Source organism: Nymphaea colorata, chromosome 7, assembly GCF_008831285.2.
Source record: "Nymphaea colorata isolate Beijing-Zhang1983 chromosome 7, ASM883128v2, whole genome shotgun sequence".
Lineage (NCBI taxonomy): Eukaryota > Viridiplantae > Streptophyta > Magnoliopsida > Nymphaeales > Nymphaeaceae > Nymphaea > Nymphaea colorata.
The window spans coordinates 7,130,800-7,145,749 of record NC_045144.1 but is presented as its reverse complement, the minus strand read 5'-3'; the positions used below and the strand labels follow the sequence as shown (position 1 = coordinate 7,145,749).

Genomic DNA, 14,950 nt, shown 5'->3' with positions numbered 1-14,950 from the left:
AAATACCTCGGCACAACATCGAATGGGAGTTGATTCAACAGTAAACAAATAGTTGGTGATATTTGACTCCCTTTCAAACACCTTTCAGGCTAAGTCATCATACTCTTTTATTTTACTGCCACACCCTAATAGCATTTCAGACATGGGTCCTATTCCGACTCACACTTGAGCCTAGTTAAAATGTCATATTACTAAATTACTTGTATAATATATGCTGTTATGATACAATACAATTATTCAAGTATGTTATATATATTAATAACTAAATTGTGATAATAAAAAAAATATATATATAAATATATTCTATTATACATATAATAAATTAAAAAAAAATAATAATAAAATACCCTCATTGTACCGCGATACCTAAATTTTTTTTAGAATGTGTCAGCACCCACACCCGCATCAACACTAGCATCGGCACCGGCACCTGGTGACATAGGCACCTGCATCTGGTGACATAGCAAGGGAAAAAAAACCAAAAGAAATAAGGAACGAAGTGTGCATGTTTTAGACATCGTTACTATTATATGTTTGCATAATTGCGTTATTTTGAGGCGTTTGATCAATAATAAGTTAAAAGCAAGCTCTAGAAAAGTGATGGTGGAATGAACTAATTCACTCCAAATAAATAAAAAAAAATCATTTAAAATACCAACCTAATTAGTGAGAGCGATGGCTCGTCTCACTTTCGCCTCATTTTCTTGGTTGGATCGGATAGGATCCACACACAGATCCAGAACGACAACGTGGGGTCTCTCCAGCTCTCCGGGAATGGCGGAAGAGTCTCGAACGTGGCAAGCCCCCTGTATAAGGGGGCCGTGGAACAGGAGCGTCCAACCGTTGAATCTCCCCGAATTCATTGCTTTCTAGGACAATTGCTCTCAGGTGCGTCCAAATTCCTTCGATCAAATTCGTTCTTCTAATTGATCCTTCGCCACCATCGTTGCTCTTTCCTCGTCTTCTTTGGCAGCTTTTTCCTTTTTTTTTTGTTCCCTTGTCGGTTCTGAAGGAATCTGTGGCCGTCCGTATGTATCTGGAAGGTTAGACGCTACTGGTGTCTTTTCTTCGTGGTCGAGGGTCTTCGTTCTTCACGTTTCAATGGCTTTATGCATTGGAGAACTCTCTTCTTGCTCATCTTTTCGATGAAGTATCTTAGCATTTTGATTTCGCCTTTCAATGCCGGACTTTGGGTGCGTGGCGATGATTCCTAGTGGACGATTCCTAGAAACCCTAACATCGGAAGTAGTGGCGTTAGGCGTAGCGTAGCTAGGAATTTTGGTCTGAGGGGCACTAACTAAAAAAGCTTCAGATCTTAAGGGGCACCACTATATGTAAATGAGCTAACTTTTTATGCCACCAATATGAAAATAATGTCTTTTTGTGAGGCTGGTGTGGACAACAGCCCACACCTGCCTATATGTGGCTCCGCCACTTATCCGAAGGGCCGTTAAGGAAGCTGTACGTGTGCCTCTTTGTTTTCATGGTTCGTGGAGCCGAGGAATGAAGGTCATATGTAGTTGCGCTACGACGGTCTTCGGGTTTGTGATCTGTGTTTGTTTTTGTGGTATCTTTGTTCGGAATGCCATTTGCGAATCGATTTCTCTGGTTATTTTACAGTGGGAATGCTGTTCGTTGGCACACCCCTCAGAGATGGGGTACATTGAACCGACTTCTTTCCAGGTTTGCATTATAGTTTCTGTTAGAGCTAAAGAAAGATAGAGCATGTACCGTTGTGGATTACATTCAATAAGCATGACATTCAAAAAACGCGTGCTTATCTCTTCATTGTGTCAGTTTGCTGATTTTGTAACCAAGAAAGAAAAAAAAATTAAATAAGAGGTAATGAACATACAATTAGCAACCTGGTAACCAAGTGGTTTTTATGAATCAGCATGCTAGTTATGCTATTTTACTTCTTCTCAACAGAAACCTACCATACTTCATGATGGCATTGGAACTATATCTGCCTGTTCATCCTCCGTAATTTCTCAGCAAGTTCTCTCTGGAGATCCTTTTCTTGTTCCAGATGTGTTTTTTCTCGTCAAATTCTTGGAGAATCGTGGAATTTCTAATATTTGAAAAAGTATATTTCTAATCTTTTACAAACTTGAAGTTCTTTAAAATATAAAATAAACAATAAAAAAGGCAACCATGTACTTAAAAATGAAAATGTATAAAAGGAACTTTATTTAAAACAGGCCACGTTATCATGATATTATTAAGGCATGTCCTTTAGGGGGGGGGGTCTTCCATTTTCTAGGCAATGCCTCTCGGATATGGTAATGTCTGAAACGTTGATAATAATTAGACATTTTTGGAATTGCTTGAGATATTTTTGTTGATGATTAAATATTATGTCTGAAACGGGGGCAGAGCTGGAGCCAGATTTTTTTTTTTTTGTGGGGGAGGGGGCGAATTATAGCTTCAAAATTTTGACGGGGCTGAAATAAAACTTTTCAAAATTTTTATATAGTGTATATATATATATATTTTAAAATTTAGATGTAAATTTAAAAAGAAAAAAATTTTGGGGGGGGGGGGCAGGGTGCCCCTGCCGGCCCCCACTTGGTTCCGCCCCTGGTCCGAAGCATATCAATCCAATTATACAGTACATATCCGTGTCATTCAAATGTTTAACATGCAAATTTGCACAATCAGTCATAATGGTAAGCAGTTATTATTAATTTATTACTGTTGTAAAGTGCACAATCTAATGTGTATCAATCAGAATAATAACTGGATACATAAGATCATATAGAAAATTATAATTTTTTAATACATAATATGAAAAATAGGAAATTCAGAAAAAACAAAAAATAAATTAAAATCAGGAAAAATCAAGAAAAAGATCCTCCCATTCATAAACATAATCAGGTAACAAACTAACAATCATCAATTGTCTCATCCATGATTTTATTATCCATCAGTTGAACTTAAAGCTTTAAACATCAACTAATAAATATTCGGACTACAAGACATGAATGTTCAATTATCATTCATCATGTCTTCAAGGTCTATGTCATCGGCAGTGTACACACACTCATCATCATCTTCTTGAACACCTTCAAGGTGGATCCATTCTACTTCTTCCTCTTGAAACATAATAGCAAGTTTTTTATGCTTTCTCTGTGATGTTTCCTCTAATTGCCTGAACATAGCTGCCTAAACAAGTAAATATATTATGAAGATATATTAGTGTGTTAACTATAAAACAAGTCTGTATCAGTTTATTACCTTCGTCTCAATCATGTATTATGTCAAACATAAACAAGGTCATTCAATCACTTATCTTCTAATCTTAATCTGTTCATCTTCATGTGATCTATTAAAAGATACTCCAGTTTTTTTTCCACTAAGTTGCATTCCATGTTTAAGTTGTTCCTCTTCTTGGTGTAGATTTGTTGAAAGATACTCTAATTTCTATTCCACCACATATCTAGACAAAAAAAAAAAAACATGAAAGAACTGGTAACAGGCAAAATAATTATAAATATGAATTACTAACAACAAATTTAATGCATTGTTGTTCTACTCCAAATGATGAGGTCAATCAAGAATTTTTTTTAATTGAAAGTTATTTTAAACTGAAATGTACATGCAGGATTGTATTTGAACTATATCTCTTCAAAACAACACAAATGTACACTAAACATAAAAGATTACATACCTTTCAGAAGGAAAACAAATTCCCTTTTTCGACACACAAAGCAAGGGAAAGTCCTCGTTCTCTAACATGAGATAGATCTCCGATGCACAAATCCAGCATCAAATCTTTTGTTTTTCTCTTCAAGGGCACAAAACCTTCTGTACCTACTATCTAGGAATGTCTAAGGCTCAGTACTAGTATGTGGCTTTTAGGGAAACTCAAAAGGGTGGTTTCAGTCTTCAGGCCTTTTCCTATAAATCTGTTGGGGACGTATCATATGATATGGCTGTTGTGGGTGCATTACATCCTGAAAGAAACTAGTTTCAGGGATGTATTATGTGGCTTATATGTAAGGTTGGTTACATATCATATGGGAAGTTAGTTATGTAATGTATGATATTGGTAAACTGCCTATTGCCTGTACAATAATTTTCTTAGAAAGGAGTATATATACTCATGGTTGCTTCCCATTGCAGCCTTGTCAACTTAGCATATCCTAAAAACTCACAGGTTGTTTTACTCAAAGTCAACTGCAAAGGCATGATCTGTATGGTTGATCTTGATAAGACAACTTCTGAATCGCTCATATGTACGTGGTATTTTATACTCCACCAGATCACAAAAATGTGGCGATCTAAAACACAGTTTTGGATCAAAAGATCACATCAGAGGGGTTTGATTCTTGTCAGTCTGCCATGTAGAACTGTGAAATTAGGCGAAATCAACTTAAAGCATCGAGATCCAAAAGTGCACCTTTAAGGTGCTTTTTACTGGACCTAGTTGCTCTCTATCTCCACACTCACATGTATGCTTGCAGACATTAACATTTCTTTTTCATGTTAAATTGCAGATGGACATTTCGAGGTTGCTGATGGACTCTGAAGATGTTTACTTTGATTTTCAAACTCTCAACCTTCCTACTAAGAGTGCTTTATATGTTTGGGGATACAACCAATCTGGCCAGACTGGTAGGAAGGGTCAAGAATGCCACCTGAGGATTCCAAAGAAGCTCTCTCCTAAATTATTCAAATGCAATGGAGGCCCAACAGCACGCTGGCTAGATGTTGCTTGTGGTCGTGGACATACTGCTGCTGTGGCTTCAGATGGGTCGTTGTTCACTTGGGGTTGGTCCTTTTTTTCGCTTCTTGTTAGTTTATGTTGCCATCAGCTCTTCTTTTCCTATCTCGTCCTTTTACATTTGTTCTTTTGTTTCTCTTTTCATTCTTCTTGTATGAGGCATTAATATTTAAGAGTTCATGAGAAATTGTGCTATTAAGGGCAGTTCAGGCCCCCAAACTTGTGTCTTTGGTGCTGATCATTTTCTTCCTTTTTTGATGCTTCACTTTTTATTCATGATTGCTACGACACTTTCTGGTATCTTTTTTTCTTGTCATTCCCTTGTTTGTTTTTTTTTTGTTTTTTTGTTTTTTAATTTCCACATCTTCTCCACTTTTCGAGTTTGGATCTATGAAGTCATGTACCTCTTTATGGCTGTCTTCTTTGTTTTCTGCACCGAGTCATTGGCTGACTAATGACATCAGTTAGAAAGTCCAGCAGTTTGGGTTAAAAATCTCTGTTTGACGGAGAGCAAATTAGATGTTTGGAAAGTTTTGGGTGTTGTTTCTAGAGATCTGACTAATAAATGTTATCTGAACAATAAAATTCTTAAATTGGTAGATTGTTTTCTTGCGTAGAAGTTAATATGGCACCCTCTTGATTAAGTTCTGCTGATTTGAATCTGGCAAGTTATTGTTTGTTGGAGGATCATTTGGCTTGAGCTATTATAATCCGCATTCATGCCTTTATGTGTTCCTGGACTGTTTGAAAAATGCATTTTTATCAAGTTCTTTGGCTTCTCCCCATCCTTTTTTCCAAATTTTTTAATATATTTAAGTTTTTTAGGTTTCTTCTAGCAGATTATTAAATATTTTGAATTTTAAACAATGTTTTTGTAACACAATTATTAGAAAACTCGGCGAGGAAGAACTTCCCGACTAATAACCAAGGAAAACCTCGCTGATAAGCCTCAGACAATATCTCTAACAATGCTTTGACACCCCTCGAAGGTTCGAATAATTTTACTAATTGTTTTTGGGAGATTTTACTTATTAATTTGGCTTACTGTTTATTAGTCATACTTTCTTAGATTAGGGGTCTAAGCTGCGTGGTTGTTTGTACATTGTTGTGGCTACAGATGATTTAATTAGCGACAATATGAAAAATATTAATGAAATTGCAATTTGTTGAGATGTAATCTCTAGGCTAAATGTGTTCCTGATGTAGGCATGGTAACATTAATGTGATCATAGGTTGATTTCTTTTCAGCTGTCTATTATTTAAAATTTTTAGAATTTTCTTATTTTTTCTCATCCATAATCCCAATCAGTGTTATATCTTTTACTTCCCTAGGGTTCACAATGCACTTCACCCAGTAAGCATCTCCTGTATCCATGCATGACATGCCACAAGACTTCATGGACACAAGTATACCAGTTTCGGGCTCAGTCAACAGTGTGTCCTTAACTTTATCCATTTCCTGTTATTGTTTACTTAGTTTATGACTTTATGTCTCCTGCATTTTTTCCCTTTTGCTTGAAAATTTTTCGTCAATTATGTTGATTTAAATGCAATTGGATTTTTCTATTTGATATTTCTGATTAGCAATTTTAGTTGCTGTTTGTGATAATCATGTGTAGTACCTTTGAATTAAGAACTTTGATGAACGTATTGAAATCCATGTACACATAAATAAACACCTAATTAATGTATGATAATGCCAATTTGTTTGTCTCTCCTACTTATGATCTCTGTCGTGTCATGTCCTGTGGCATAGCACTGGATTGACTTTTTTGTAAGCAAACTATTTTAGGATCAAATGACTTTGGCCAGCTTGGAGATGGGACCGAGGAAAGAAGCGATCGTCCAAAAAGGGTGAAGCTTTTGCAGACAGAAATTGTTAAGTCTGTCTCATGTGGGGCCCATTGTACAGCTGCAATTGCTGAACCTCGTGAAAATGATGGGACACAACCTAAAGGGAAGTTGTGGGTTTGGGGACAAAATCAGGTTAGGTGTCATCTCCTTGCCTCTTCACAGATTTTAAGTTATTTTTACTCCTTGTAACAGTAAATCTTTTTCTTTCACAGGGATCAAATTATCCACGCTTGTATTGGGGAGCTTTTACTCCAACTACTGTATGCGAACTTTTTTCTGAATTTGTTCTAATCTGGTTGTTGACTATACCATGTTAAACAGAAGCAAGAAATTAACTTTATTATGCTGGAGATGCATTGCCTATTTGCCTATAATCATTTCTGTTTTTCTTAATGTGCTTTTTGAATGAATATTGTCTTTATCGTGGTCAGATTTAGTTTTAACTTTTAAGTGAATCACCTCATCATGACATGGCCAAAATTACTCAATAAATTCTCTGTACTGCCTGTTACTGAACATTTCAAAGTCCTCCAATTGAATGTTTTATGCATGATGGTAAAGCAAATCAAGCGATACCTCAAATGTATCTTTTGTGTTTCCGTTTCTTGTTTACACATTGCAAATTGTGTGCAAATAAAGTAGCAGGGTGTTATTTCACTTGAAACTACTAGATAAATTATTATACTATGTTGCATGGGTGCATGGTGTGGGTGCAGGTAAGACAAATTTCAAAAAAAAACAAGGCGTGGGTGCAATGATATGTATATATATATATATATATATAGTTATGTAGTTGTATAATTAGTTAACTGTTTAATAACCTTACTTATTTGTATTTATATTTTAGTCATTGTAAACTTTTTGAAATAAGGCAAGTTTAGTCAGATGTGCATTTAAAATGGTCAGTTTTAGTCCGGTTCAGCTGACCGCAATGGACGTGCTGTGTCAGAACAGCATCAACACCAGCACCAGCATCGATACAGGTTCGGCAGCTGTTAAGATGCACCCATGTAATGTAGTTATTATATTTCTAGTCCAGTTTGCTGAGGTGTGGTTTGTTAAGAATCAAAGGGGAGTTAGATGGTATTATTTATGATAATGATCTAGGTTTATCTAATGGCTATTGATTTTCTTAAACCTTTTGTTCTAGCATGTGAATCACGTTGATCAGATTGCTAACCTAAACAACTGTAGTTTGATTTTCTAGCAAAGTCAGATTGGCTTATAAATAATATCTAGACCTATGCATTCATTGGCAGGCTGTGCGCCAAGTTTCTTGTGGAGCAGTTCATGCGGTGGCTCTGTCAGAAGATGGCTTGCTGCAGGCATGGGGTAATAGTCAATTTCACTTCCTCAAAGTACTTCGTTTTCTTGTCAAGTTTCCTCATGTCATTTAGAGAAATGCATGGTTTTGTCTGTTCAATGAAAATCTGAACTTCATGTTCTTGTTTATTGCTGCTTATGTTAGTTGCTTGACAGTTGATCTTGCATTCTTTAATCAGAATTGTATTATGTTCTGATACACCAGGCTACAATGAGTATGGACAGCTTGGCAGAGGTTTTACTTGTGAAGGATTGCAGGGGGCTCGGGTTGTAAATGCTTTCCTGAGGTTTCTTGATGAGGCCCCTGAATTTGTGAAGATTATCCATGTATCATGTGGGGAATATCATACAGCTGCTATATCAGAGGACGGTGAGGTGTAAGTTATCTGAGAAGATGTTAGCAATTGGAGATAAACTTGTCACACTAAAATGAAATGTTTTTAGGATGATTGGTTCTTCCCACATAAGACTAGCCTGATTTTCTTACCGTGGAAGTTTTCCTACGTAAATAATCTTATCTGTAAGTGGGAGGACAGCTTACAAATACTAACAAAACAGATAATGTCACCACTTGCATTATTATTTTTCCTGAATTATATGAAGCTGAAATGAAACTGAGCCTGCATAAAAAGCATATCCAACATCATAAAACAGAATAATTGACTGTCTATTACCGTCTATGTTACATGGTGTGGGTATGGATACAGACCAATTTCAAAAGCTCGAGTTAGGGGACACAGCTGTCATGTGTACGCACACACACAACAAGATTTAAGCAAAATAAAGGATATCAAGTATGCAAAAAAATATGTCAGTTTGCAGTGTCCAGTTGTGTCCCATACTTGCATGGTTGCACCTATGTCTGGCCAATTTGACTTGGGTTTGGTGCCATCCAGGTGAATTTGTGTGATATATACCATAAAAAAAATGCTACTTTAGACTGTGCTAACTAATTTTCTTTTCTATCCATTCTTATTCTTGAATTTTGTGGTTGTCTTGTCTCCTCTCGATTGTATACCTTTTTGGGCCATTAATCTGCTATCTGCTCAAATGCCTAGTTTCTCCTTCAGCTTATAAATTTTTACGTGATACAATTGTAATATGGGTACCTGTTGCACTTATTAGAATGAGATGCATTGAGAAGAGGAAGACAGGAATTTCATTAGAATAAATTGGATTCTTTGTGTTATTTAATCAGTACCCAGATTTGTTCATGTACTGTACTTGAGTCATGTTCCATTCCCATTGAAATGTTCTTTCACAAGAATCTCCTTTTTGTACGCTCAATGCTCATGCTATTTTTCTGGAAATGTCACCTTGGCTGCAACACTTTTTCTATTTGTTGCAGATATACATGGGGTCTTGGTAATGCGGGACAGCTTGGACACTGTTCTTTGCAGTATGGGGATAAAGAACTGCTACCTCGAAGAGTAGTTTCCCTTGAAAGGATTGTGGTGAAGGATGTAGCATGTGGGGGTGTACATACTTGTGCTTTGACGGAGAAAGGAGCTCTATATGCCTGGGGTGGTGGTCGGGAAGGTCAACTAGGACTTGGTCCTCAGAATGGATTCTTTTCTTGTCTTCCAAATGAGACAGAGGCATATCTACGCAATATTCCAGTTCTGGTAGTGCCATCAGGCGTGCAGCTTGTTACATGTGGGCATTCACATACATTGGTTGCCATGAAAGATGGGAGTATTCATGGATGGGGCTATAATAGCTACGGTCAAGCGGCAAACAAAAAATCAACATATGCTTGGCACCCATCGCCTGTAGATTGGTGAGGGATCCATGTCAGTTTTTTCCTATTTGTGGTTCAATTCTGTTTAGGAAATGCATGAACAGTTTCCCTTATTTACACACTGTGGACTTGTGAAGCTCAAGTTTGACTGTGCTTGATAGGTGTGTTGGAGTAGTGCGGAAACTGGCAGCTGGTGGTGGTCATTCAGCTGTGTTAACTGATGCATATTCTTTGAAAGAGCTTTGTGAATTCAAGCTTGCAGATAGTGTTACTTTGTCAAATGCAAATGAGATTGAGGATGTTGCTTCTAGAACTGGCTCGGATGCTTTGGCACGCCTTTGTGAACGATTGAGGTAGTGATCTGCTCTGTTTCTCCCCCAAGTCTGGTTTGGCTTTTTTCCAATGGTTATGAACTTCTCAGACTGATTATATTTCAGGTTCCTGAATTTTGTAGAACGTTTGTTTGAGGAAAATTTCCGGTGAATTCATATGGTGCCCTGTGAATTTCTGATTGAGAAGTTATACTATATATAATTTCTTAGTTATATGTTTATTTAGGCAATTTTATTTCTCTACTTATCCACTGGCATTCTAATATTTGATACAATACTTTATACACTCTGCAACTGTGCCAAGATGTTGACTGGCAGTGGATTGGGCACATTCTTTATATCACAAATTTCATTCCAGCTTGTTCTAGGCCTGACATTGTTGGCCCCTTCTACATATCATGTTATGTGGACATAGTTTGCTTAATAAATTACTTGCTAATGTTGTGGATAGGCTTTCATCAAGTATTCACACAAATTCAACCAAATCCTAGAAGACCTAGATCTAGATCGGCTGAATCAGTTATATTGGCTCGGGATTGCCTGACCCTGACTGTTTTATTCAGCATCTAACTATTGCCCTTTCACTAGGAAATAGTCTATAGCTGTTTATTGGAAATAGTCTAATCTAAGTTGTCTAATTCATGTTGCTTATTAGTAGTTATTATTTTGTAAATATATTCTTAAACTATAGCTATATGATTATATTTATGATTTGTTATATTGATATATCCAACTTTTTTATCATCTTAGAAAAAAAGTACACTGGAAAATTGATGACCTCACCTGGCAAGCTGCCAAGTCAACTTGCTGACCCATGACCAATAGCCAGCCAATCTGAGTCCAGTTCACGGGTTTGCTAAATACTCTTTTGAGGATGCCTTGTATTTAAGATTGGGATTCTCGGATCTTGTAATCCTTGAGGGTTGAGTCCTGCCATTTTGGGGGATACCAGATTAGACCTGTTCGTGAGTCGTTAGTAGATGGTTTCAGCCAGTTAACACAAAACCTGGATTTGAAGTCTGAATTTAACCAGATCCAAAATTTAGTGAAATTACAGCTCTCTCTCCCTTTCAGTGTCTATACTCTATAGACACATATAGAGACAGACATACATACACACAAACATACATACAAACATACATACATAAAACAAGTGAGCACCAATTCCAAATCTCTTCACACTTCATAGTATAATTTTCAAGGAAATCGATCTTGGTATCTTTCAAGGGACAAATTTACACATTTTCCCATAAACCTAAAACAGTGCTTCTGATCTCATAATCTGGATATCATAAAAAGGGAATTTCAGGTTTGGGATGTCATGACCTTATCTGGTTTAAACTGTAAATCTATTCCTATTTCAGCCCCAACTAAATCAACTTTGATGGGCAACATAAAAGCAAGAGATTCCATGGTCTGTCTTTATTTAGGTGGTCCCAAAAATTCTTTCTACACATGATGCTAGTGAAAGTCCTTTGTTCGAGCATGATATCTCTCACCATAAATCGGGCTTCAAATCAATGGTTTTGGTCAAAAATTCACTCACATGCAACTCCTAAGAGTTGCATATGTCCAATGGAGAAAGGGTTTTTAAACCCAAAATAAAGGGGTTTCAGGTCCCCTTTAATTATTGCAGACACTATGTCATATGATACTATTTGAATCACACCATATCGTACATCCTTTTTATAACACAGTGACATACAAGTAAAAGTAATAACACTCTTGTAACGAGCTAGACAGGTCTACCGTAATGAAAATCCATATAATTATGTTACATATCATAATAGTACAATGCATAAGGTTACTCAGATGGGAATCTAGAGTTTTGTCTACTGTAGCGACCCATCTTGATAATGTTGCCCTTCTGGGGACATAAAAGAACCCATACCTTCCACTTTCAAAGGCTTCATTTAGACATGGAAGACTAACTCCAGTTGTATCATATGTAATTTCACACTCATATGTCATCTCATGGTATGGTACGAGATGTACCTTATGCCACTTACACCTTCAAACATAGGAAAATGGCAAATTTTATTTGAAGTTACATACATTTCTCAAGGCTGATTACTAAGTGTTTAGTGAGAGGTAGTATTAGACGTTCTAAGTGAAAAAATAAAAAGTTAAGGCTGATTTCGTGCACCAAAATTAGGGATATTAATTTTGTTTTTTAAGGGTGTATTTTCTGCTTTTTAGAACTAAAAAAAATTGAAGTTTTATGGCCATCGAGTTGTTCAAGATTTTAAGGAGTAATGTCATATGCTAGGACTTCCTTATTTGATGTCCATTTGTATTTAAAGTAATTTAAGCTGTTAAGTTTTAAATTTTTAATAATAAGACCATTCATGCTGCTTGTAACACATTCTCTACTACTAATGCCTTTTGCAGTTCATGGCCATTTAGATGTAAAATTGAAGTTTTGTCTTGAAGTTAATGTATTTTTGAAATTAATGTACTTTTTTCAGTGTTAAGTGTTCAGGAGGTGATTTTCAGGTCGGATGTTTGTATGGTTCTTTGACATGTTTTATTCTTTCTTAATAAAAGGGTAGGGAGAACATCTCACAGCAGATTTGCATCGAAATTAATATTCCTTTTCTATGTTTTTGTCTTTAAAATATTTTTAACAAAAATTACAACTTTTATGATATGTTACGTATCTTGTTTCAAACCCAATCAATATGGGTTGCAAGATGGCGAAAGCTAAAAGTGTATCTTCAGTTCATTTTCATGCAAGTACGAAATAAACTTCAGGTCTTAATTAATATTTTTTGGAAAAGATGGAAAAGATGAATTAGCAACTCTCTTTCAAATGCATGTCATTGTTTTTTGGTAACATGAATAATGCAGTTCTCTATTTTGAAAAGCATCCTTCCAAATTTTTCCTTTTGAACGCAAATAACTTGGGTTTGTGTTGACCTTATTTTCTGTAAGCCCTCATCTCTACTAATATAAGACTGCCGAGGTTTTGGATTTCATAGGCAGCTTATGAGCAGCTTTAATTCCTTCTCTGGTGTGTTCTATTGAGAAATGTAGATTTGAGCATCACTAGTGTTGGTCTGTTGCAACTTCTGCCATCATACAGAGTCACTGATTTGACTGTCAAGGAAGCATATTTTGGGAGCTTTCTTCTTCTTGATTTATTATTTTACAGATATAAAGGCTTCAGAGATATAAAAGCTTTAAGATCTCTATCCTTTTTAGTAAAGAAAGCTTGCTTTCGAAGTTGGCTTGTCTTTAGTCTGGTCCAAACACTCGGAATATCTTTCATACATGTAGGTTGGTCTATGGCTTACGATTTTTTATTTCTGAAAAATCCAGGTAAGATGCTATTTCTCATATGCTTATTATTTATTAATATTGGAAGATATTGAACTCTTTTCCTTTTGCTTTTGACTGGTTCTTGGAACACATTGAAGTCATGATCTACTATCTTGGGTGAATCAGTTCCAACTGTTGTCACTATAAGCTGTAGATTTTTTCTAACAGTCATCTTCCTTGAATTTGGTATGTGATAAAATTCTCATTTTTGTTATAAGGCTTAGAATATGCCACTTCTGATGTTTTCTGTTGATTGCTACTTCAAAATGAGTTTCTTCTGACGATGATAATTGTACATCCCTATCTTGAGCAACTGTGTTGATACTAGCTTAAGCATTTATCACATATTGGACCTTTTTTGAATTGTCGTGCAGGGAACATTTGCTTAGCAACAAAACATGTAATTGTGAAGAGGAGGATGCTGGTTAAAATGTACAGAAGCCTTCTATTGAATTATTTTATATCGTGTAAATGCTGATATATTTGTTGTAGCATCTTCCTACATTAACTTAGAACTATGTTTTCAAACTGAAGGTTAACTAAAGTTCACCATGTAGTGCAGACAACGTGATTCTCGTGGAAGCCTGAAAAATTGCTTCAGATTAAAGTAATAAAATGGTCATGTCTGTAATGCGGTATGCATACATTATGGATGGACCTACGTGCATAACAACTTAACATTATCAGGGAAAGGGATATGAGCTTTTTCTTATTTCCATCTCTGGGAATTTTCATTTTCAGGCCTCAAAAGTGACTATTTTTTGGGGCAAGGACCACGCTTTTCGGAAAAACTGTCAAACAAAGGTAAGACGTTTCCTCAATATTAACAGTTTCATCAAAGTACATTATTACTATTCACTCTTGACCTTTTTTAATAAAGGGTCAAATTCAGAAAAAAGTTATAGCTATTGGGAAGCCTGTTCCAGGCTTTTTGTCTGATGTTTTTTTTCTGAAAAGCGTAAAGATGGTCTCCTTTTAGAGAATTTTCGTTAGAAGGTGCGCCTGAAAATAAAAAATTCTTTAGTCCTTTTGGTCATATTACAGTCAATCGAAACTTTAGTGGAAAAAATATTTCCGTAATTCCACAATTCTTCTTCATGTTTAGGAATGGTAGCATCCACTTCTTGGGACCTTCCTATGGATCACGCATGTATGCGACCACTCAATCCTTCTTACTCTGCTTGTTAGATTCACATAAATTACCTTATGTGCATCATGATGCCCATATAAATGGTTGGTTTTGGCCCAAATCCTCAATATTAAAGGTGGTTATAACATTACGATTTCATGACTTGTTCGCACTAATCGAGGGGAGAGAGAGAGAGAGATACTCACGAGTTGAGTTTGAGTTGTGTCCTCGGCTAGACTCATAAAACTGGAGTTTGAACTGGACTCAAACTCAAGTTGAGCTTGATAGAAAAAGCTCGGGCTCGACTTCACCCCGACTTGACAGTTCGACGTTGAGTTTGAACTCAATTCCTTTGATCTCATTTATGTTAAGCATGTCTCGTTTTTTAGTACATTTAACTCGATTAACTTGTTTAGTTGTTACTCCTCTGAATCATCATAATTCAACATGTATTATGTAGTCGAGTTTGAGTTGAGGACGAGCAAGTTCAAGTCAAACTTGAGCTGGCTCGACTCGAGGCCTAC

At 36.2% G+C, this 14,950-nt stretch overlaps 1 protein-coding gene across 5 annotated transcripts; it reads left to right on the top strand.

The window, feature by feature from the left end:
• Positions 1 to 731: 731 nt before the first annotated feature.
• LOC116257447 (ultraviolet-B receptor UVR8) lies at positions 732 to 13,928 on the top strand. 5 transcript variants are annotated; one of them, XM_031634209.2, is made up of 10 exons: positions 771 to 888; positions 1,621 to 1,683; positions 4,500 to 4,773; positions 6,519 to 6,712; positions 6,793 to 6,840; positions 7,840 to 7,912; positions 8,109 to 8,280; positions 9,252 to 9,683; positions 9,806 to 9,997; positions 13,672 to 13,928. In XM_031634209.2, exons 2-10 carry the CDS (start codon positions 1,654 to 1,656, stop codon positions 13,724 to 13,726), a joined length of 1,470 nt encoding a protein of 489 aa, XP_031490069.1. In that variant the 5' UTR covers positions 771 to 888; positions 1,621 to 1,653; the 3' UTR covers positions 13,727 to 13,928. The 5 variants fall into 5 exon arrangements, with proteins under 5 accessions (XP_031490071.1, XP_031490069.1, XP_031490073.1 ...); XM_031634210.2 differs by lacking the exon at positions 771 to 888 and adding an exon at positions 1,080 to 1,541; XM_031634211.2 differs by lacking the exon at positions 1,621 to 1,683 and having other exon boundaries at positions 732 to 888.
• Positions 13,929 to 14,950: the final 1,022 nt, after the last annotated feature.

What these genes read in the sequence shown, in the direction of transcription:
- LOC116257447 (XM_031634209.2), top strand. Translation starts at nt 1,654, where the DNA reads ATGGGGTACATTGAACCGACTTCTTTCCAG. An exon ending in GAGCTTTTACTCCAACTACT is followed by an intron (nt 6,841 to 7,839) that starts GTATGCGAACTT and finishes ATTCATTGGCAG; the next exon opens with GCTGTGCGCCAAGTTTCTTG. An exon ending in CGCCTTTGTGAACGATTGAG is followed by an intron (nt 9,998 to 13,671) that starts GTAGTGATCTGC and finishes ATTGTCGTGCAG; the next exon opens with GGAACATTTGCTTAGCAACA.